At 40.8% G+C, this 22,032-nt stretch overlaps 1 protein-coding gene across 1 annotated transcript in view; it reads left to right on the top strand.

Moving 5' to 3' along the window:
• nrxn1a (neurexin 1a) overlaps positions 1-21,649 on the top strand; it is a 155,400-nt gene extending 133,751 nt beyond the window's left edge. The window contains exons 22-23 of the mRNA XM_055229329.1: positions 13,064-13,142; positions 18,329-21,649. Coding sequence (XP_055085304.1) covers positions 13,064-13,142; positions 18,329-18,630 — 381 coding nt within the window. The 3' untranslated portion in view covers positions 18,631-21,649. The remainder of the gene's footprint in view (positions 1-13,063; positions 13,143-18,328) is intronic.
• The last annotated feature ends 383 nt before the right edge of the window (positions 21,650-22,032 follow it).

Raw genomic sequence — 22,032 nt, 5'->3', positions numbered from 1 at the left:
CCGCCATTTTTGTTGCGAACAGACAGGAGGGCAGTGGCAGTTAGCATTGGGAAAAACTGTTATAAAAGTAAAGAGAAGGCTTGAACTTTCTGGTGGTGCAAGTTAAAGCGACGTAAATGGACATAAAAACACTTAGTAGTTATTTGGAATAGTTTGGATCTAATTGAAATTTAGCTTCTAAAATTCACATTTATAAATATTTTTTTGGTTTTTATAGTGGTTTTTCACATCCTTAATCAGAATATGTTTGAATTAAAGCTAACAGTAAATAGATCAGGGTCCCTATTCATCCTTGAAATCCTGGAAAACCTAGAAAATAATTGGCCTGTTTTCCATATTCGAAAACGCACTGAAAATGAGAAAAAAGGCCAAATGCCCTGGAAAATACATATTCTGTCCTTGAAAAATGCTTTGCTGTTGTTTTATTGGATATCAAGATAATAGAGACTTTAACTGTCACTTTTCAGAGCTGTTGTGTTTATAAAAAAAACTCCTCTAAAATACACAAAAAAGCAAGAAGTTACAACTATTTTGTACAAAATTTTGGAGGGAGGCTTCGCAAAACCTTGGTGTCCTATAGGCATCCCTTATTTTCTTGTGTTAAAGTTCAACACTAGACTCAGAGGGGCCAGTTGAGGAGAGGAGGGGCCAGGTGACGGGAGGAGGGGCCAGGTGAGGGGAGGGGCCAGGTGAGGGGAGGGGCCAGGTGAGGGAAGAAGGGGCCAGGTGAGGGGAGGTAAAAAAAAGTCGTCTGTTTTATTATTACACTAGTTTATAAATAGAATACTATTAGACGTTTAGAAATGACACAATCCTGATCTCTATACACCACATCTTTTTCTTGAAATAAGGTCAAAATGAGCTAAAACTCGTCTCAAAAACCCAAATCTCCTTCTGCTAAACTCATCTAAGTGAGTTCAGACTACTTAAATAGAGTAATATTTTGCATTCATGTCATTTTAACTCATAGGGTTCTTTTTGTCTGAACAAGGCCACTCTCCTGAAATCTGTGAGCGTTGGATGGAAGTGGAGAGTTAATAATGCACGATCCCAGCGCTGAGCGAGTGAAAAGAGTGTGTTGATGCTCGGAGCAGCTCTGACGCACAAAAGAGCCAGATTTTTACGTTTTTGAAGTTGAAGCTTTACATTTAGTGAAGTAAGAGGCTGGAGGAAGGAACATAGTCTTACATGACTTTATCTGATACCACATGGCCCAGTTTAGCTCTTTAAATAGAGGTAATCTTGGCTTGAAGTTGAGGAGCTAACTTACAGCCGCACTATGTCATTTTTTGCTTGTCTGCACTCTTCGTGGTCATGTTATTGCTTTAAATATTCCTCAGTGTGGCTTAACTGCATGGAGACAACCAGCCGGTCAAGTTGTAGGCCGAGCTACAGGTCAGATCAGTGGAGAGGCAAGCCTGCTCACATTAAAAAAACATGTTTGTCATAGTAATATTTGGTAATAAAGACACATGCAGTAGAATAAATGCAAGATTGATAGGTTTTATGCCATACTGTGGAACATTCCAAGGCAGAGCAACAACATCTCCACTAGAAAAGTTACATAGTGTACCTTTAAGCTGTTTTCTTTTAGTTAAATCTAAACCTATTCTGCAAACTGGACTTTTCAGAGTTTTTAACCATGTTCTAGTTGTTTCTTCTCATTGAGCCTCTGAAGTTGTATTTGGAGTGATTCATGTTTGAGTAATCTTTAATCGACTATTTTCAAGACGCCTTTTTTTCTTTTTTTTTTTACCCATGATTTAAACATGTTCCTTTTATGCTGTTAGAAATAGCATTGCATTGTGTGTTCTGGTTTACAAAAAGAACTTTGCTTCACAATATTTAAACATGAAATCCAAATGCAGCGCTGCTTACATCGTGTTTTTCAAGGCACTTCTGCATTAACAGCTCAGATCTCGAAATACCAGCGTTTCATATAGTGGAGAACATGACCTTCAGCAGACCGCCCTTTGTCTCCTGCAGGCTTCCTTTTCAATATCATTTCTTATTCCTTCTTGTCTTTAAACCCTGCGATCCATCTCCCACTGCCAGCTTATATTGCGTTGTCCTCTCTCCCTATAGCTTTTCCATATAACTTTAGTTAATGCAATCCTTGAAGAAAAGCAATATTGACTTGGGAATAGAACCCATTCACACACACACATTCATACACCAGTGTGCGCAGACACTGGAGGCGAGGTGGATTAAGTGTCTTGCCCAAGGACACAATGACAGCGTTCATCTGTCTCAATGTTTTTTCTAATAATACTTGGTGAAAGAATAAATATTTAAAATGCATATGCAGCTTTTCATGTTTTTTCTAATTAAACTATGACTTACTTTTGATGGGTAGTAGCTGTAACTGTTGTAAATACCTATCCTAGTTGTATATGTTTATGTTGCAAGCAGGATTCCAACCGCAAACCTTCTGATCAGTGGGTAATAACTCAACCAACTAAGCTACTAATCCCCCAAAAATGGTTGTTTAATCTTTCATATATAGAAGTTGATATAGTGATTATGTTGACATTCTTACATATAGCACTGTTAATTTACATATAGCACTGTTAGTTTATATATAGCCCTGTTAGCTTACATATAGCACTGTTAGCTTACATATAGCACTGTTAGCTTACATATAGCATCGTCAGTTTACATATAGCACTGTTAGCTTACATATGGCAGTGTTAGCTTACATATCACACAGTTAGCTTACATATAGCACTGTTAGCTTACGTATAGCACCGTCAGCTTACATATCACACAAGTTGCTTACATATAGCACTGTTAGCTTACATATAGCATTGTCAGCTTACATATAGCACCATTAGCTTACATATAGCACTGTTAGCTTACGTATAGCACCGTCAGCTTACATATCACACAAGTTGCTTACATATAGCACTGTTAGCTTACATATAGCATTGTCAGCTTACATATAGCACCATTAGCTTACATATAGCACTGTTAATTTACATATAGCACTGTTAGTTTATATATAGCACCGTCAGACTACATATAGCACTGTTAGCTTACATATAGCACTGTTAGCTTACATATAGCACTGTTAGCTTACATATCACACAGTTAGCTTACATATAGCACTGTTAGCTTACGTATAGCACCGTCAGCTTACATATCACACAAGTTGCTTACATATAGCACTGTTAGCTTACATATAGCATTGTCAGCTTACATATAGCAACGTTATCTTAAAATAAAATATAAACATTGGCAGAATTTGACTTTTGCATCTAGTTTTGGATCTGTCTGTGATTTTCGCACATTTTAAGACACAACCTCACTTTTGAATCCAAATTTGAGTGGCCACAGTTAGCAATTAGCAAAGGCTGCTATTATCAAAATAACATGATGTCCTCTGCGAGCAACAACACATAAAAATAGCCTCGTTAAGGAAAGAAAAAGGCTGATCTCGTCCGGTGTGTTCCAGGACGTTTCAGCTCCCATCCAGATGCCATTTTCACTTTCGCTAATCTTCTGGTTCAGACCTTTACGCTCCACCAACTGCCAGTAGCTCAGTTGGTAGAGCGCTTGCCCATTGATCCGAGCGTTGACGGTTGGAATCCCACTCTCAACGTAAACATCATTAGCTGGTGACAGAGGTGGCGCCAAGAGGGGGGCTTGAGGGGGCCCTAGCCTCCCCTATAATTGCCAATGGTTCCCCAAAGATTTTTTCCCTCACTTTGAAAGCACATCCACAATAAAAAAAAAAAAAAAAAAAGTTCAAATGGCAACCAGAGAGTTCAAAATGAAGCTACAATTAAAAAAAAAACCAATAGAATTTTTATAAACCACTATAAATACATTGAAAAACTTAGCCCCCTCCGTCCATAGCTCCTCCAACCAAAAATATCTGGCGCCGCCCCTGGTTGACAGCGCGATTCCAGCTCCCGTAGATGAACACTGTCGTTGTATCCTTGGGCAAAACACTTCACACCACCTCCCCCCAGGTTTCTCTGTGAATACGTGAGTGTTTCCTCTGATGTAAAGCGCTTTGAGTGACTTGAAAGTGTAAAATCGCTCTGCAAAAATGTGATCTGTTCTGAAATGCAGTTGATTCTTGCGTTAGCTTAGCGGTTCACATGTCTATCCATACTTAAAACATACACTAAATCCGCAAATGGAATTATTTTTGGATTACTTGCCTGAAGAATCACTATTACATCCCCCTCTTTGCCCAGCCCCCCTTGAGAATCCCACTCGTTATCTGCAGCCGTACTATTCAATATAACTCTCATCTCTTTGTTGTCCCTATAGCCTCCTATCCATCCATCTTTCCTATCTCCCGTTCCATATCTTTTCCATATTTACTCTCCTGCTCACTCCTTTCTTCCCCTCCCTCCTCCCGCTCCCTCTCTCCTCCTCCCTCCCTCCTCCCACCCTGCACTGATAGGCTGTTAATGCAGGCGCTGTATCTCTCTATCTCACCATCTGCGAAGTGGAGCTGGCTTCACTCTCCTCTCCTCTTTTTTTCCTCGCATCTCTTCATCTCTGCAACTTCAGCTCCGGCTCGGCGTAGTAGATGCGTGTCAGTAGAAAGTAGACCTATGGAGCTTTACACTGAACATTTTTGTAGTTTTTAAACATATTTTTTTTCATAGTGCTAGCTTTGAAGGTGCTAACATGTGTGAAATAGGCGGTCAGGGCGGTATTGATGGACGCTGGCATTGTACTGCTGCACAGGTACATGTTTTGAAAATTTCCGCATGCCAAAATGTATAATTTATAACAATTTGCGCTAGATTCATTTTAATTTTTGCATGTGTTTGAATACGCAAATGAGAACGAGTAACAGTAGAACGCATTTTAAAGGTGCTATATTACGCAAAAAAATGGACTTTTGTGAGGTTATAATGACGTTCCCTCCTCAAAAATATTCATTCACACACGTTTGAGTAACACTTTATTATTAGTCTGTCTACATCACCAAAGCTCAAAATGCTCTGTTCCACCTTGTGATGTCATGAAGTGGAAGTTTTCAAGTTAACACCTACCTTTTAGCTCCAGTTCAGTGGACATTGGTAATTCCAGGGCTGAGATCATCCAAATGATTCTAGTGAAGGTGTGTGGAGTTTAAAAACACAGTGGAGCACTTCCTGTATCACCACACGATGACATCACAAGGTGGAACAGAGTGTTTTCAGTTTGAGAGAAGAACTCAGCCTAAATATGCAGGGTTTGTGTGTTAAACATGTGTGAATGAACAAAAGAACACAACTCCAGGTCTGTTTGTGATGAGGAAACAACATTAGAACAGAGAAAATAGAAATCAGAAAATAGCGTAATACGAGCCCTTTAAAAGTTTCCATATATGAACTAAACGTTAAGCGTAATTAGCATTTTGTTAGCATTCTTCCAGCTACACTATCGTCTAACATCATATACGTTAATCAAGGGTCCCATTGAAAACGAACCGAGCAGGTGGCATGGTCAGCTGACACGGTGATGTCACAGGTCAGTGGGCGGGGCTTGTTTGCTAATTCCGTTCATGTATAGGTGCGTTTTCGATCGATAATCCAACATGGCCGCCGGACTCGTGTTGTCACCGTTTGTCTCTTCTACTGTATAACCAGAGCGTTGTCCGATGCAATTTAGAAGCTGGCCCAAACGCTGCGTGACGTGGGATTATCGACGCGTTTGTTTCCAGCGGCTACGTTCGCCCCTGACGGTTTTTTTGACAGGCGAGTTGGCAGGAGTCATCTGAGGGAGAGGACGAAGAGGAGCGGTTTAAATCAAATGCGTGTCACAGAGGGAGCGTGTTGTTCGGAGCACAGCAGAGCCACTACAAAAGCCTGGGAATGTTTGTGTGCACTGAGACAACGCTAGCTGGGGCGGACAAAAGTACTTATGTAAAGAGAAGCGCTAAGTACTTCTGGATCAGATATCGGATTTCAGATATCGGTTCAGCTGTTACTCTGATTTTAATAAGACCCAGAAAGTCTCATAATGTTTAAGTTTTTTTATGCAAAGTTGTTCTGTCGTTACTTATTTTATTTTAGTTTTAAGGAAATAAATGCTTTTTTCAGTCACTACACTGGTATCGGCTGGTATCGGTCAGTATCGGTCAGTATCGGTCGGTATCAGCGCTTTCCCGACTTACATAATATTGAAAAGTATTAAAAACGTATCGGTGGATTATGGTTTCAGTGCTTTTCGTTACACTGCTGTCTCTCCTTTAACTGTAGTATCTATGTTGCTTAAAGACGCACTATGTAACATTTCTACATGAGATATGAGAGATGCTATTGCTTTGCCAGGAATGTTTCACCAATACGGCATTTTCTATCTTTTCAACTATAGACGTTTTTGTTGTTTTTTTTAAATGCTAAAGAAAAACAACTTGAAACACATGCAGTCTTACTATGAGTGGGCTCGCCTCTCCACAGATCTGACCTCTAACTCGGCCTACCGGCATTACTTGCTTGTCTTCTTTAATGCAGTACTGTGGAACATTTCAGGCGACGGCGACATCTTGCTATAACCTGGCACAAACATATTACCTCAAATCGATGGCAAGCAGATGGCAGAATCCCCTCCCCCCCCCGTTTTAAACCAGAAATGTTCCACAGCGCCCCTTTAAAGAGCACAGTAGCTGCTTGGATAATAGCCCGTTCTAATAAATAATATAAAAAATTGTGTGAATACAAAACAAGGCTACGACAAAGTTAGCTTGTCTTTGTAATGCCAAAAATAGACCAGTTAGCGCACACAGTTCTGCATATAAATGTATTCTTCCACTACTCGTTAAAACAAAATAGTGCACTTTAAAATTCAAAACACATTAATAATAAACGAGGAATACAACTTATGAACACAACGCTGGATAAATACGACTTAGTTTGTGAGTTTTATGCTTATTTTTATCATTGTGATTTAGGGACTTGTTTAGCACACAGCTGTTCTCCGCTACTGTTATGTTTGTTTGACTTGGATTGTTCTGTGAGGTCACATTTAACCGTGTTCTAGTTGTTTCGTCTCATTTGAAGTTGTATTTGGAGTGATTCATGTTTGAGTAATCTTTAATTTCTTATTCTCAAGACGCCATTTTGTCGATCTACCCCCGTTTTCACCTCCACCTGGACACGCCCACTGTGACGTACGCACTTCCTTCTTCAGTTTTATTTTCTTAATCGGTGATAGTCGTAGGATTCTGCAGCTTTTATTCAGTCGTTTTAGATGAATATTGTGATTTAAAATGTGTAAATTATAACATGATGATGCACAGGGTCAGAGATGAGAACCATAAAGACACAGACTGTTTCTTCCGACTCTGTTTAAATCCAGACTCATTTAGACAAAGCTGAGGTTCATTTTTCTTTATTAAAACAAAAAGTGTTTTTTTCTGGTTTGACACATTCGTCTGTGTCACTACAGACTCTTCACGCTCTGATTGTGATTTAGATCTCAGCTGCTGTACTCACTCTCTCCCCGTTCTCTCCGTTCTTTCTCGCTTTCCCCTCTTTCCATTCAGTCTCTCTCCTACATTCTCTCTCTCTTCTCCCTCTCTCCATTCTCTCTATCTCCTTTCTTTCCTCCCTCTCTCTGTTGTCTCTCTCCTCCATTCTTTCTCTCATCTCTCCCTCTCCACTCTCTCTGTAGTCTCTAATTCCCCCCTCTTTCAGTTCTCTCTCTCCCTTCCCCCTCTCCATTCTCTCTCTTCCCCCTCTCCATTGTCACTCTCTATACTATCGCTCTATTCTCTCCATTTTCTTTCTTTCTCTCTTCCTCTCCATTCTCTCTGGCCTCTCTCTCTCTCTCCTCCATTCTCTCTCTCATCCCCCTCTCTGTTCTTGCTCTCTATACTATCACTCTTTTCTCTCTTTTTCTCCTCCTCTCCATTCTCTCCCTCTCTCTCTCCATTTTCTCTCTCTTCCCTTTCCATTCTCTTTCCCTTGCTCCTCCCTCTTTCCATTCTCTCTCTCTTCCCTCTCTCCATTCCCTTTCTTTTGCTCTTCCCTCTTCTCCCGCTCCTCTCACTTTTTTGTCTATTTCTCTCCTCCCTCTTTCCATTCTCTCTTTTCTCCCTCTCCTCTCTTTTTCTGCCTATCTCTCTTCTATCTCTCTCCCTCTCCTCTCTCTTTCTGTCTATCTATCTCTCTTCTCTCTCTCCTCTCCTCACCTCTAGCTATCTTTCTCCTCCCTCTCATCTTTCTCTGTCTATCTCTCTCCTCCCTCACTCCATTCTCTCTCTTCTCCCTCTCCTTTCTTTTTCTGTTTATCTCTCTCCTCCCTCTGTTCATTTTCTCTGTTCTCTCTCTCTTCTATCTTTCTGTCTTTCTCTCTTTGCTCCCTCTCTCTCTCTCTTCTCTCCTCTTTCTCTCCGTCCACCTCTCTTTACACATTTGTCTTCTTCTCCTCTGCAGTGCATCATAATCCAGTTTTAATTTATCTGCACGAGGCTCCAGCCCAAACGCCCCAGTGTCCTCACGATCAGACAGGATTCTACACAGGTCCACCATTAGCAACATGTTCACAAAAACCTCTTTCTTTTCTTAAAACCATCCCTCCATCTTACTCTTGTCTTTTGTCCAATCCCTCTCTTCTTACCCCTGAACTAAACACAAACCAGAGCCGCAAATCAATGTGCTGTTGGTCCCCATAGATTCCACACACTCCCTTCTATGTTCTATTTTTTTTTTTCCTTTCTTTTTTATTCCCAGGCATTTTTTATCAGCCATGGCTCTGAACTTAGTGTTACCATGGCAACAGGAGGAGCAGGGATGGAAAGAGAGGGAAGAAAAAAGAGAGAGAGAGAGAACAGGGATAGAGGAAAAGGATGGGATTCTGTTCATTTATTTGGGTTTTATTTGATTTAATGTAACTAAGGTTTATATATCTCTCTCTGCTCTCTCTCTCTCTTCCCTCTCTCCATTTTCTCTCTCGTTCTCTCCTCCCTCTCTCTTCCCCCCTCTCCATTCTCTTTCTCTCTCTCCTCCCTCTCTCTCTCTGTTCTCTCTCCCTTCCCCCTCTCCAGTCTCTTTCTCTCTCTCTTCCCTCTCTCATTCTCTCTCTCTTTCTCTCCTCCCTCTCTCTTCCTCCTCTCCATTCTCTTTCTCTCTCTCCTCCCTCTCTCTCTCTGTTCTCTCTCTCTTCCCCCTCTCCAGTCTCTTTCTCTCTCTCTGTTCTCGCTCTCTCTTCCCTCTCTCCATTCCCTTTCTTTTGCTCCTCCTTCTCCTCCCTCTCTCCATTCTCTTTATTTTTTCTCTCTGCATTCCATTTCTTGCTCCTCCCTCTCTCTTCCCTCTTTCTCTCTCTCTTTCCCTCTCTCATTCCCTTTCTCTTGCTCCTCCCTCTTCTCCCTCTCCTCCTCTTTCTGTCTTTCTCTCTCCATTCTCTTTCTCCTCCCTCCCTTCTTTCTCTCCATTGCTCCTCCCTCTCTCTCTCTCTCTATGCCCTCTCTCCATTCATCTCTTGCTCCTCCCTCTTCTCCCTCTCCTCTCTGTTTTCTCTCTCTTTAGTTATAGTTTATGTGTCGCCATAGCAACCACATTTCCATAGGAACAGTGTTTTTCTGGCTCATCCCAGGTTCAGTTATGAAATGAACAGAGTTGTGTAAGAAGGAGAAGTTTATCGATTCAAAAAGTGAACGAAAAGCAGACTGTTCTCAGTGGCTTTTGACATAAACATCATTGGTTGAGCATCTGATCCACTGACCCACAGGTTGGCGGTGCGATTCCAGCTCCCACAGATGAATACTGTTGTTGTGTCGTTGGGCAAGACACCTCTCCCACCTTTAAATTTATTATTATTACACAACATTTTGCATTAATCTGAAAAATCTAATGTTTTAAATAGTTTACTCTGAGCAGCCTGATCTCATACAAAGTTTTTAGTTGAACTTGGAAATGGTATGAAAGTATAAAGTGTATGTGTTTTTATTTTTAAGGGTGTCTGCTATGGCAAAAACAACACAGTTTAGCATAATTCTGTTTTATTAAAATCCATAGCCGTTTATAAAATAGCTTTAAATTGACTCAGCACAGTAATATAAATCAAAACTACATCGGTTTCTTTTGAGAATCCAAAATGACGAGTCTGACAGCAGCAGTTACAGAGAGAGGGGCCACAGTTTTTCAATAGAAAGTGAATTGGAGTCAGAGTCGATGAAGCCAGAAGCGCGACCGTGATCACTTCCTGTTTGTAGCGCGGTGGCTAGCAGGTTAGCTATGTCCATTTATAAATACAGTCTATGTTTAGAGTAGATTTACTGTGGCTTTCTCCAAACGACACACATCAAAGTTTGATTTTATGTAGTTATCTCCTCAAACCTCTGAGTTTATTCTAAAGCAGTTCAAAAGTACTACAATAAAACGCTGTCCCTGAACCCCAGTTTGAGACGCTGTGGATGTGGGATTGTTCCAGTGGCGAGCGCGGGATCGACCGGAGGCGGAATAACAGGAGATTGGAATGGAGCGGAATTCCTAATGAAAGCTTTGGGAAATGTCGTTTCATTTATTAATGTGAGACTCACTGAGCAAAACGAACGACTAATGAGAGTGTGAAGAATCGAAAAAAGATGAGGGGGAGGGGAGGAAGAGGAGGAGAGGGGGAGGAGGGAGAGAGAGGAGGGAGGGGAGAGAAAGAGGAGAAGGAGAGAGAGAGAAGAGGCTGGAGGGGAGAGAAAGAAGAGTAGGAGAAAGAGGAGGAGAGAGAGATTAGGAGGGAGGGGAGAGACAGAGGGAGAGAGAAACAGGAGGAGAGGATAAAGCGGAAGGAGGGGAGAGGAGGAGAGAGAAATAGGAGGAGAGGATGTGAGGAGCAAGTAGATGAAGAAAGAAATGAGGAAGACAGAGGGAAGGGGAGAGAAAATGAGAGGAAGAAAGAAAGTGGAGCAGGAGGTGGAGGACCGGAAAGAGAGAAAAAGAGGAAGAGGAGGGGGGAGAGAGAGAGGAAAAGATTTTCTAGTTGAAAACAAGGCCAAACTAGAACTGAACAAGAACTGAACTAAAATAAGGTGTAAACACGAAAAGAGAAATAAACCAGGACTAAACCAGGACTAAGCCAAGACTAAGCCAAGACTAAACCAAGACTAAACCAAGACTTATCCAAGACTTATCCAAGACTTATCCAGGACTAAACCAGGACTAAACCAAGACTAAGCCAAGACTAAGCCAAGACTAAGCCAAGACTTATCCAAGACTTATCCAAGACTTATCCAAGACTTATCCAGGACTAAACCAGGACTAAACCAGGACTAAACCAGGACTAAACCAGGACTAAACCAGGACTAAACCAAGACTAAGCCAAGACTCAACCAGGAAAAACTCCCCAGACAAAATCAGGTCTAAAACAAGTCTCTCTATACTCGATCTAAACCTTATAATTTCTTCTATTTGTTTATAAAAGTATTAGATGTTGTATTTTCCATTCAAACCTTAATCCTTGTGTTTGATTCCACACAGTTCACACTCTGCTCATATTGACAGTGTAAAGCCGCGTGTGCATCTTCATCAAGCTCCTCCTCCTCCTCTGTCTCAGATCTTTGCTCTCGTTTTGGCTCTTTTCCCGTTGCTAACAGGCGGACATGTTTGTGACAAAGTGGAGAAGTGGGTGGGCGATGGTGAGGAGTGCGATCTGCTCACATATGGGAGAAATAAACAAAAATATTCAAAATGTTGGCGTCACTTGAGCTTGAGAAAAAGAGAAGGAAGATATTTGTACTTTAAAGGCCTTATATTTCAAAAACTTGACTCTTGTGAGCTTTAAACCACGTTATAATGTTGTTTCCTCGTCAAAAACAGACCTGGAGTTGTGTTTTGTTTCATTCACACATGTTTGAGTAACACTTTATTATTAGTCTGTCTACATCTACAAAGCTCAAAATGCTCTGTTCCACCTTGTGATGTCATGAAGTGGTAGTTTTCAAGTTGGGCCTTTTAACTGGAGCGGAGTGACATCACATAACACGAGACTCACAATTTGACAATTATTTCACACATTTTTAGCAGATCTATTGGATGTTTTTTAGTTTTTAAATGTGATGTAACACTCCCAGATGGAGAACCAGTTTTGCTGAAAAATGTGAGTGTAACTTCCATACGCAAAGGACTTGAACCGGAAAACTTAAACAAAAATCTCATGCGTTTCAGAACATGTTGGTAAAGGTCTAAGATGGCAGGTTTGCAGGTTTTGTGTGTAAAATGACAATGGGCAATATTTTACAGAACATTATATAATCAAATAACTGCACTTTTTGTAATTAATATTTGGGGGGCCCATGTGAGGCTTATTGCCCCGGCCCCCAAATTTCCATTGACGGCCCTGTTCATCCATAATATTCTCTGTTAAAGTTATAATTATTCATATCCATAACAACTTTAATCGTTATCGTGATATAATCGTTAATCGCAAAGGTTTTGACAATGATAACAGTGACATAAAATTTCAATGATTTCAAATTTAAAGGAAAGATGGAGCTCAAAAGTATTTAAGTTTCAAAAGTTTTTAGTAATAAATGGTTTAAAGTGTTTCTGTCGGATCATTTTGACGTAAATATAATCAAAACAAGAAAATAGAATTGTTTTTTATTGGCTTTGTAGTGAAAATAAAACACTATTACATGATATTTGCATTCTTGCTGTGCAGAGGGTCGCTCTCCGCAGATCTGACCTGTAATTTGGTCTGGTTGGGTCACTTGCTTGTGTCCACGGAGATTAGTTTAGTGCCATATTGTGGAACATTCCAGACATAGGAATAACATCTCCGTAGCTCCAGAACATATGACACTGTATATAACGTTTTAATGTGAACAAAACACCACTGTGACATCATAAAGTCCTCAAAATGGCCGCTACTTGTGGCTGGAACAAACTGGGCTAAGTTAATATTGTGGTATTGTGCTCGAAACGGGAATAAACGGGCTACGATTTTAAGTTTAACTGAGTCAGACCTGCTGTATCCATAAGATGTGCTTTAGTACTTTGTTACTGCTACGTAGTCAAAAAACTCCATCACACGATATATGGGAGTACTCAGCTGCTGTACATTATAATGCCTTAAATGCTGACCCGTTTGTTTTTTTCCTCTTTTGTGGTTGCAGTCTACAGACGACCTCTTGGTGGCGTCGGCCGAGTGTCCCAGCGATGATGAGGACATTGACCCGTGTGACCCGAGCTCAGGTAAAACCAAAAGCACCTTTCTATAAATAAACCTCACAGATCAGAAGGGCAGAGAACAAAGACGATAAAAGTCAGTGTAATGGCTCGAAGAGTGGAACGAAATATTTACACAAGCAAGAAAAATGGTGGATCTTTTAAGAGTAATGTCCAAATTATATTAAAGTTTTTACCTGCTCACTTTTTACTAACTTTGTAGTAAACCTTTGGGTATTTAAACACGTTATTTTAACTGGTCAAATAAATGAAACCAGTATTTTTGTTCTAATATCCCAAAGTTTCCCAAAGTGTATGGATCAGTTAAAGTCGCTTTCCTGGTTGGGGCTGTCCGTCAAAATTCTAGTCGCCATGGAGATGTTATCGCTTTGCTTAAAATGTCCCACACTATGGAATTAAACTTATCTACAGTGTCTCACATTTAATTTAGGTTTATAAAGCAATACCTTGAAAAATGCATTCTTACTGAGAGCTGGGTCGCCTCGCCACAGAACTGACCTGTAACTGGCCCGAGTCATCGTACCTCATTGTCACCATGACCATGACATGATGAGGAAACAACATTAGAACAGAGATCATGAAATAGTGTAATACGGGCTCTTTAAAGGCTAATGTCTCGTCTCTAGCCTTACACATTTGGCAGGTGGTTATAATATTATGCTAGCTCTGCGCACATCCTCGTATTTAGCATATCTTTTATTTGTTTCCCCTCCTTGCTTGCTACACCTTGTTAGCCCCGTGCTAATTCCTGTACCCACAACGGTTTAACAACGCCATAATTCTCCACACCTCTGCTCGGCTTGTAGTTTGTTGTCATGAAGTGTCAGATACCGCTAATAAAAATTGATAAACGCTCCCTGTACCTTGGCTCGCTCTCCGCTCGCTCCCTCCTCTCTTGGCTCGTGAAAATATAATCTTTTAATGTGGTGATTCGCAAACAGCCGTAGCCCCGAGCGACATCCCACTCTCTGCAGCTTGTCGCATTAAACCAAGAAAGTACATGTCAAACCGTTTGTCATGATGATGTATTGTGTTTGGGCCCAGCCGCTCCCCGCCCACTCCCTCCATGTGCCACTGCAATTAATAACAGGCGTTCAAGGCTAGAACACTGCGAATGTCATTAGTGGAGAAAAAGGAGGAGAATGCACAGAAAAACAAATGTGGGGAACGAGCTTAGATCTGATGTAGACTTGTTTCCGCCTGTTTTAGTCCTAGGGTAGTCCTCGTCTAGTCCCGATCTAGTACAGGTTTCGTCCAGGGGTTTAGTCCTGATATTGACCTGCTTCAGTCCTGTTCTAGTCCTGGTCTAGTCCTTGTTTAGTCCTGGTCTAGTCCCGGTCTAGCTCAGGTCTAGTTCAGGTTTCATCCAGGGGTTTAGTCCTTGGTTCAGTCTTGTTCTAGTCCTGGTTTAGTCCTGGTTTAGTCTTGGTTTAGTCCTGGTCTATTCCAGGTGTTGTCCAGGGGTTTAGTCCTGATGTAGACTTGGTTTGGTTCTGTTCCAGTCCTGGTCTAGTCCCGATCTAGTTCAGGTTTAGTCCGAGTTTGGTCCAATTTTGATGTCGTATTTGCAAGTGTCACTAATGATGTCATGAATCAAATTTCTGACTTTTTCTGCTAAGGAAAAAACACTTGATACTGATTTTGATACCATAACGATACAGGGTTCTCACGAGTCCTGGAAAGTCTGGAAAACCTGGAGACATGGAGAACCCATGGAAAATGAGGGGGAAAAAGGCCAAATCTCCTGGAAAATGTCTCCACACTTTGCTGTTTTATTGGATATCAGATTAATAGAGACTTTTACTGTCACCTGTCAGAGCTGTTGTGTTTTTAAAAAACCCTCTATAATTCACCATAATGCAGGAAATTACACTTATTTTGTACTAAATTTCTTGGGAGAGAACCCCCAAACACCCCTACATCTCTGTATTTTACCTCCTTAGCAGGACTTTGGCACCATATATAGATGTTTCTTTTCTCCTGAGAAACACTAGACTCACAAAGTCCCATTCACTTGTGGAGAATGAGTCATGCACTTTCTCGTTTGTTATAAATGGATTTGATGTGTCTGAATTACCATCAGAAAATACGTTTGGTTAGTGTGTTTGTCTTAGAATGAATTTATATATAGACATGGACTGCATCTTTATCATAAAAAATAAGATGTTTGTAGATGCTGAGATTACATAAGTCCTGAAAAAATCCTGGAAAAGGATTGTGGGAACGTTGTGATAATAAAAAACATTTGTATTTACTTCACTGTACTATGTCACTTTTCTGGTAAAGCGACTGCCGCCTGCTTGCGTCCATGTAGATTTCATTTTTTCACCTAGAATATTCCACAGTATGACATTAAACTCATTTATTTTCACCATGCCAGGTTACAGTTCAGATCTGTGGAGGAGTGAGCCCACTGACAGTATGCACAATGCTAGTTTTTCACTGTATTTCTTTGGAATAAAACACCTGATTGAATAAATGCAAAATAGGTACAGTTAAAGCTATACTGTGGAACATGCAGGAAAAGCAATAACATCTCCATGAGGACAAGCAGGTGGCAGACACTCCAACAGAAAACGTCCATAGTGTGTCTTTAAGTGATGGAATGGTCACTGAATACAAAACTGTGAGACCAGTTGCTGTTCGTTGCCTCATTACTTTGCACAGGCTGAGGCTCAGATGACATTTAGATGTTATTTAAATGACAGTGATGAAGCATTGCACTGGGGAAATATGGCCACTCTTGTTTCTCGAGAGAGAGGATGGAGAGATTCAAAGTGGAGTGATAGTACTTGTACAAACAGTAGTAATAAAAGAAATATAAAAGGATGAATGGAACAGGAAATATGGCTTAGGATTTTAAGTTTAACTGGAGCGTTTATAAAATTGCACCAAAACTGCAGGATCTATAAGAGGTTCTTTAGATTTCACGTGTTCCTGGTTTAGACTTAGTTTAGTCCTGGTTTAGACCTGGTTTAGACCTGGTTTAGACCTGGGTTAAACTTGCCAAAATCGTTCTTATGCAAGTTTTTTTTAATTATTATTTTAGTTTCCAGGACAGTTTAAGTAACTCAGACCATAACTTGATGTTTTTATGATTTCATATTTCAGTTATGATCTGATCTTGTTTAGCTAGCAAAACCCACTTAGTTGTGAGATTGTTTATTACCAGTCTAAAGTTGCGCTGCGTAACATTCTGATTCATTAGTTCAATAACAGGTGTTTTAATTGCCTTGTAAAAAAACATGCATTCTTACTGTGACCCGGCTTGTCGATTCATAGATCTGACCTGTAACTTGGCCTGGTAGCATTACACATTTGTCTTCACTGAGAGATTGACGAGTTTAATGCCATTCTGTGGAACATTCGGTTCAATTCTATTCTATTTATATCACATTTAAATACAACTTCAGCTGCCCAGAGCGCTTCACATAAAAACATTCCAGGCAAAGTACTAACATTTCCATGGAGACGAGCAGGTGGTGTAACCATAGACTGCATATATAAATGGACATAGCTAATGCTAGCAGCCATGTTCCAAATAGGAAGCGATCATGGGCGCACTTCTGCGTTTCGAATAAGAGGTGAGAATGGGCTTCCCGCTCCATTGACTCTGGCTCCAATTCACTTTACATTGAAAAACTGTGTCCTCTCTCTCTGTAACTGCTGCTGTCAGACTCTTCATTTTGGTTTTAAAATGTTCGTATTAACCCGCTCTACATGATTCTTGTGTTTTTTATTTCACTGCTGTGTCCGTAATTCAAGATAACAGACAAATCAGGCGGCTTTTTTTCCCGAGGTCGCGCCCACTAGCGTTAGCCACAGGTTTCATTGGCAGCATTACTAATTCGAAACTCCAAATTGGCCCCTGTAACTGTTAGCATTGATGAGCTTCATTTGACTGCAGCCGAACGCTATGGATGATGTCACACTCACTTAGTCCACTTGTCTATGGGTATAACCTCTGTCAGATGTGCCATAGTGCTCCTTTAAGAAAATATCCAGTACAAGATGCCAGTTAATTATTTTTGCATTTCGCCCCTTTCTATTTTTCTCCAATTTGCCTAAGAATATCCCTGTGAGCCTGTGACAGTGTTTTTGTATGGGCGCTGACTCTGTTACAGCCGGTCCAAGTGTAGGAGGTGGTATTTTGGTGGAGTCTCTTTTCGGTGTTGTTTGGCCTTCTGCATAGTTTCCTCCGCGCTACAGAAAACACACGCACTCAGTGTCCAAGACGGAGAGCTCACAAAAATGTCTCCGAAGCAGACATCGAGATCAACTCTGTCGCCAAACTCTCATTAGGAGTGAAACGGCTAGCCCTCCGTGTCTCAAACATATAAAGAAGTGAGTGTGAAGTCACCCACAGCGTTTGACTCCAGTCAAATGAAGCTAATCGAGGCTAGAGCAGTTATAGCGGCAAATTTAGAGCCGAGTTTCATATTTGGAATTGCGATCACGAGTATCATAGCAACCAAAGAGCCAATCCGGAGCGAGGCTATTGAAGGTAAAGCCCCTTCCCGTACGCACCGCTGGTTTAGCAAGGAACGGGCACTTAGCAATGCTGTTAAACCTGTTGCTAACGCTAGCAGGAGCAGCGACCTACATTTGAAGCCTTATAAGATCTCAAAATCTGCGCAAAATACTTGTACTTTTTACTCTTCAAGTACATTTTTAGACAGGTGTTTTAGTACTTTTACTTAAGTAGATTTTTCATGTGATACTTTTACTTTTACTTGAGTATTTTTTGCTCCTTTATACTGTACTTAAGCAACAAAATTGAGTACTTCTTCCAACTTTGTGTATTATGTGGTCTTCATTCTGCTATAGATCAAGCCTATTCTTAAACTATTCGAAAAGGTTAAAGGTCCTGTCCATGTGTGTGTTTTTCAGGATTCATTCTTGTTCAAATGAGAATCTACTTGCTAAGTCATTTCAGTTTTAGTATGAGTAGACAAGGGGGTGCTGTAGCTCACAGTATAATATAACAAAGAGCAGAAAAATACACTACCAGTCAAACGTTTGGACACACCCTCTCATTCAGTGTTTATTTTTCTTTATTTTTACTAGTTGTGTCTAAACTTTTGACTGGTAGCGTAGATGGTACTGAAATTAAAATGACAACATAACAAAACTAACAAAAACAGCCAAAAGAAACATGCCCAATTACTACCTTCCTCTCTTTGTCCCCACAGCCCGCCCGCCGCTTCCTGAGGTCAAAGTCTTCACGGGTCCGGTCGGCGAGGTGCGGGAGAGCAGCAGCACAACGGGAATGGTTGTCGGGATCGTCGCCGCGGCCGCCCTCTGCATCCTCATCCTCCTCTACGCCATGTACAAGTACCGCAACCGCGACGAAGGCTCCTACCACGTCGACGAGAGCCGCAATTACATAAGCAACTCTGCCACCCAGCCCAACGGTAGCGCCAAGGACAAACCACTGGGAATCGCCAAAATATCCAAAAACAAGAAAAACAAGGATAAGGAGTACTACGTTTGAAGACTGGAAGATTTATATATTAATGTATATAAATAGATATATCCAAACATACACGGAACTACACAATGTTTACTCGGAACCGCAAGCACAAACATCGCTCAAGCACACGTCAAAACGCATTACACAGAAGCACACATAAACACATTCAAAGCCTGAAGGGGCGAGGACAACTGTACAGTATCTACCAATGAGGAATCTCTACGTACAAGACTAGAGATCAGTTTTATTATAATTATTTCATTCCAGTTTCAAAAGCACCAAAATCGGCTGCGAAGGAACGGTGGCCAACCACACAAGACGCCATTCTCCTCGATGTAGTCGGACTTCTGGACAATTTGGTAGACTTCCGAGTTTGTTTGCACCTAAAATAACGGTTTGAACGTGACAAAAAAGCACAGGTGGAGATAAAACTTACAAAAAGGACAAAATAGGAACGTGAAAAAGACTTCTTATGCTACCTACAGACACCAAGCACACGCATACACCACATATCGTTAATGTTAAAATAAAACAATCAACGGAAACTTGCGGCGGTTTGAAGAGACTCAGACTTGCCAACTTCGGACTTTGGGGACTCTACGAGAAGAGGATGGCAAAATGGTGGAAAAGACCATTTAGTTGTTATGGCAAAATACATTGAAGAACTTGGGGAGGGAGGGGTCCAATGCACGTGAATTATCTTATTCGTGTGGTTTATACAAAAAACGTTACAATACTTTGGCTTCTCCCGAACAACTTGACCTGGTTTGTAGCCAATGGAGGTGAAAAATGGAGTGAATCAAGTGTTAAAATGGTTTAAATTGTAGTGGAAGAGCAGAGTGTGAAGGAAGTATGGGTCTGCGCAGAGGAGAGGGACAAAAAGGTGAAATTGAGTTGAACGAATGATGTAATGTGATGTAGCCCTGTGCTAAGAGCAAATCAAAAGACTAAAGATAACAAGACACACAAAACTGGAACACTGGGTATAATTAACAATGTAATCTACTAAAACCAAAAGGAAATAACAGATTATGGATTCAAAATTTAGAAATATCTTATATGCAAAATTAGATCTAGCTAATGTTTTACAAAAAGAGAAAGTCCTATTTCAATTGACTTGAAGTGAGTTGCCTTCTAGATAACTATCCATAGGTTTCAGAATGACGAAACAATATGACCGTTGCCGTACCGATTAACAATTTCATGAAAAGTCCTCAAACTATTGCAAAAAACAGTAAGTTGAAAGCGTGAATATCTTATAATACTACTAAATAAATGAATTCAAATATCTTCATGTACGATTAATGGCTCATAGTCTCACTGAAGTAATCGTTAGCCAAATCTCTTCACAACAAGTCAATGAAATTTGGACTTTTACTCAAGTTCTTTGCTAATTTTCTTAAATGTCCCAAATTGGAAAGCTTAAAGAAATTGGGGTTTGATTGTGGCAATGTTTTTGGTTTAGTACAAGGAATTTCATTAGCTTACAAATTCGTAAACTGCCCAAGATTTGATTAAAAACTCAAATTCTCGTTAACCTTTGTGTGTCATTAAGAGCAGACGAGCCGAGTGACGCTTCAGCTAATGACGGTGTGTTCTCCTCATTAACCTCTTGGCCTCGTTCTAGCGCAGAGCGAACTAAAGGTTGAGTCAGATTTTAAAGTTTCAAGGCTGTGTTCACGCTCAAAACTGGGACTAAACTGGAACTAAACCAGGACTAGACCCGGACTAACCGAAGACTAGACCTGGACTAACCCAGTACTAGATCAGAAGTAAGCCAGGACTAGACCCAGATTAACCCATTACTAGATCAGGACTAACCCAAGACTAGACCCGGACTAAACCAAGACTAAACCTGGACTAACCCAGGACTAGATGAGGACTAAACCAAGACTAGACCCGGAACAAACCCAAGATTACACTCAGAACAAACCCAAGACTAGACCCGGAGTAACCCAAGACTAAACCTGGACTAACCCATACTAGATCAAGACTAACCCAAGACTAGACCCGGACGAACCCAGTACTAGATCAGGATTAACCCAGGACTAGTTCAGGACTAAACCAGGACTAGACCCAGAATAAATCCAAGACTAGACCCAGACTAACCCTAGACTAAACCTGGACTAACCCAGGACTAGACCCAGTCTAACCCTAGACTAAACTCGGACTAACGCAAGACTATACCTGGACTAACCATGATCAAACCAGGACAAGTGTGAACACAACCTTAGCCTATCCATGGGTTTCAGAAAGAATTATGAAAAATGACGACCATTGCCATGGTAATTAACAAAATATCCTATCTTTTGAATGGAGAAAAATCCTCAAAACGTTGCGTAGAACAAAGTTGAAACCCATGAATAAACCCGATCAATCACTCCAAGCTCGATATTTTGAACAAGGCCTAAAGAAGTGAAATAAAATGATAAAAATGTGTCTTTAAATGTGAAACGGCGGAGGTGAAAACTTGGCTATAAACCTGAGTTGCTCTGAGTTCAATATTTCAAACTTTATCGACATGTTTGCGGACGACACGTATGGTTTTCCTATGGGCTTCGTTTTTCTGTTGTTCCTCGGACATTTTTGAAAGTGTTGACTCTTGCTAATTGTAGCTGCATAAATAACTAATCAATACAAAAACTGTGCCATGACTTGAGAGAAGCCCCCATTTTTGGTTCTTCCAAGCGACAAAACCAATGGAATGCATGCGGAACGGGATCGAAGAGACCTGCCTCTACAAGGGACTGCTGCGAGTGAGATTTTCAAACTTTAACGTCATGAAATACAAAACTTATTCCCGTTTTCGGACTTCCTTTTCCCTAAATGTCGCCCTCTGGAATTCTTTCTCTTGTGTTGGAACAAATGGAAGTTTTACATCTATAGGTGTTTTTCATTAACCATGTTTATTTTCTATATGTACAATTTTTCTACAGTATTTCCTTTTATTTTTATTGTTACGGTTCTTTGATGAACATAAAGTGGAAATTTATTATGAAAAATAGTTTTGAAGATTACTGAGTAAATAAAATATTACCCAAGTGAGCCCTGCGTCGGTCACTTCAGCTCCACAGAACTGAGGGGGGAGCTAGTGTGGGACTAATGAGAACAGCATTTAAAGCCCCATATGTTAAGCTACGATCTGTAAGTATATTTGACTGAACAAAGGCCCTCACCTGGCCGTTGTTGGAGTCGACGGAGCTGGAAACGTGCCCATGATCACTTCCTGTTTGGAACGTGACTTCTAGCAGGTTAGCTATGTCCGTTTATATATACAGTCTATGGTCTCACCTGTGCTCTGTGATCTTCTGTCAGACCAAAGCAGTCACACTATCAAACTGCAGTAATGTAGCTAGCATCTAGTGGTGACTTATGAGAATACAACAGGGGCAGGTTGGCCAGTCTAAGTATAGATATTAGCTT

This window comes from Periophthalmus magnuspinnatus, chromosome 19 (genome assembly GCF_009829125.3).
Source record: "Periophthalmus magnuspinnatus isolate fPerMag1 chromosome 19, fPerMag1.2.pri, whole genome shotgun sequence".
In the NCBI taxonomy this organism is placed as follows: domain Eukaryota; kingdom Metazoa; phylum Chordata; class Actinopteri; order Gobiiformes; family Gobiidae; genus Periophthalmus; species Periophthalmus magnuspinnatus.
The sequence above is the reverse complement of the archived record's forward strand: the minus strand, read 5'-3'. Positions and strand labels throughout refer to the sequence as shown.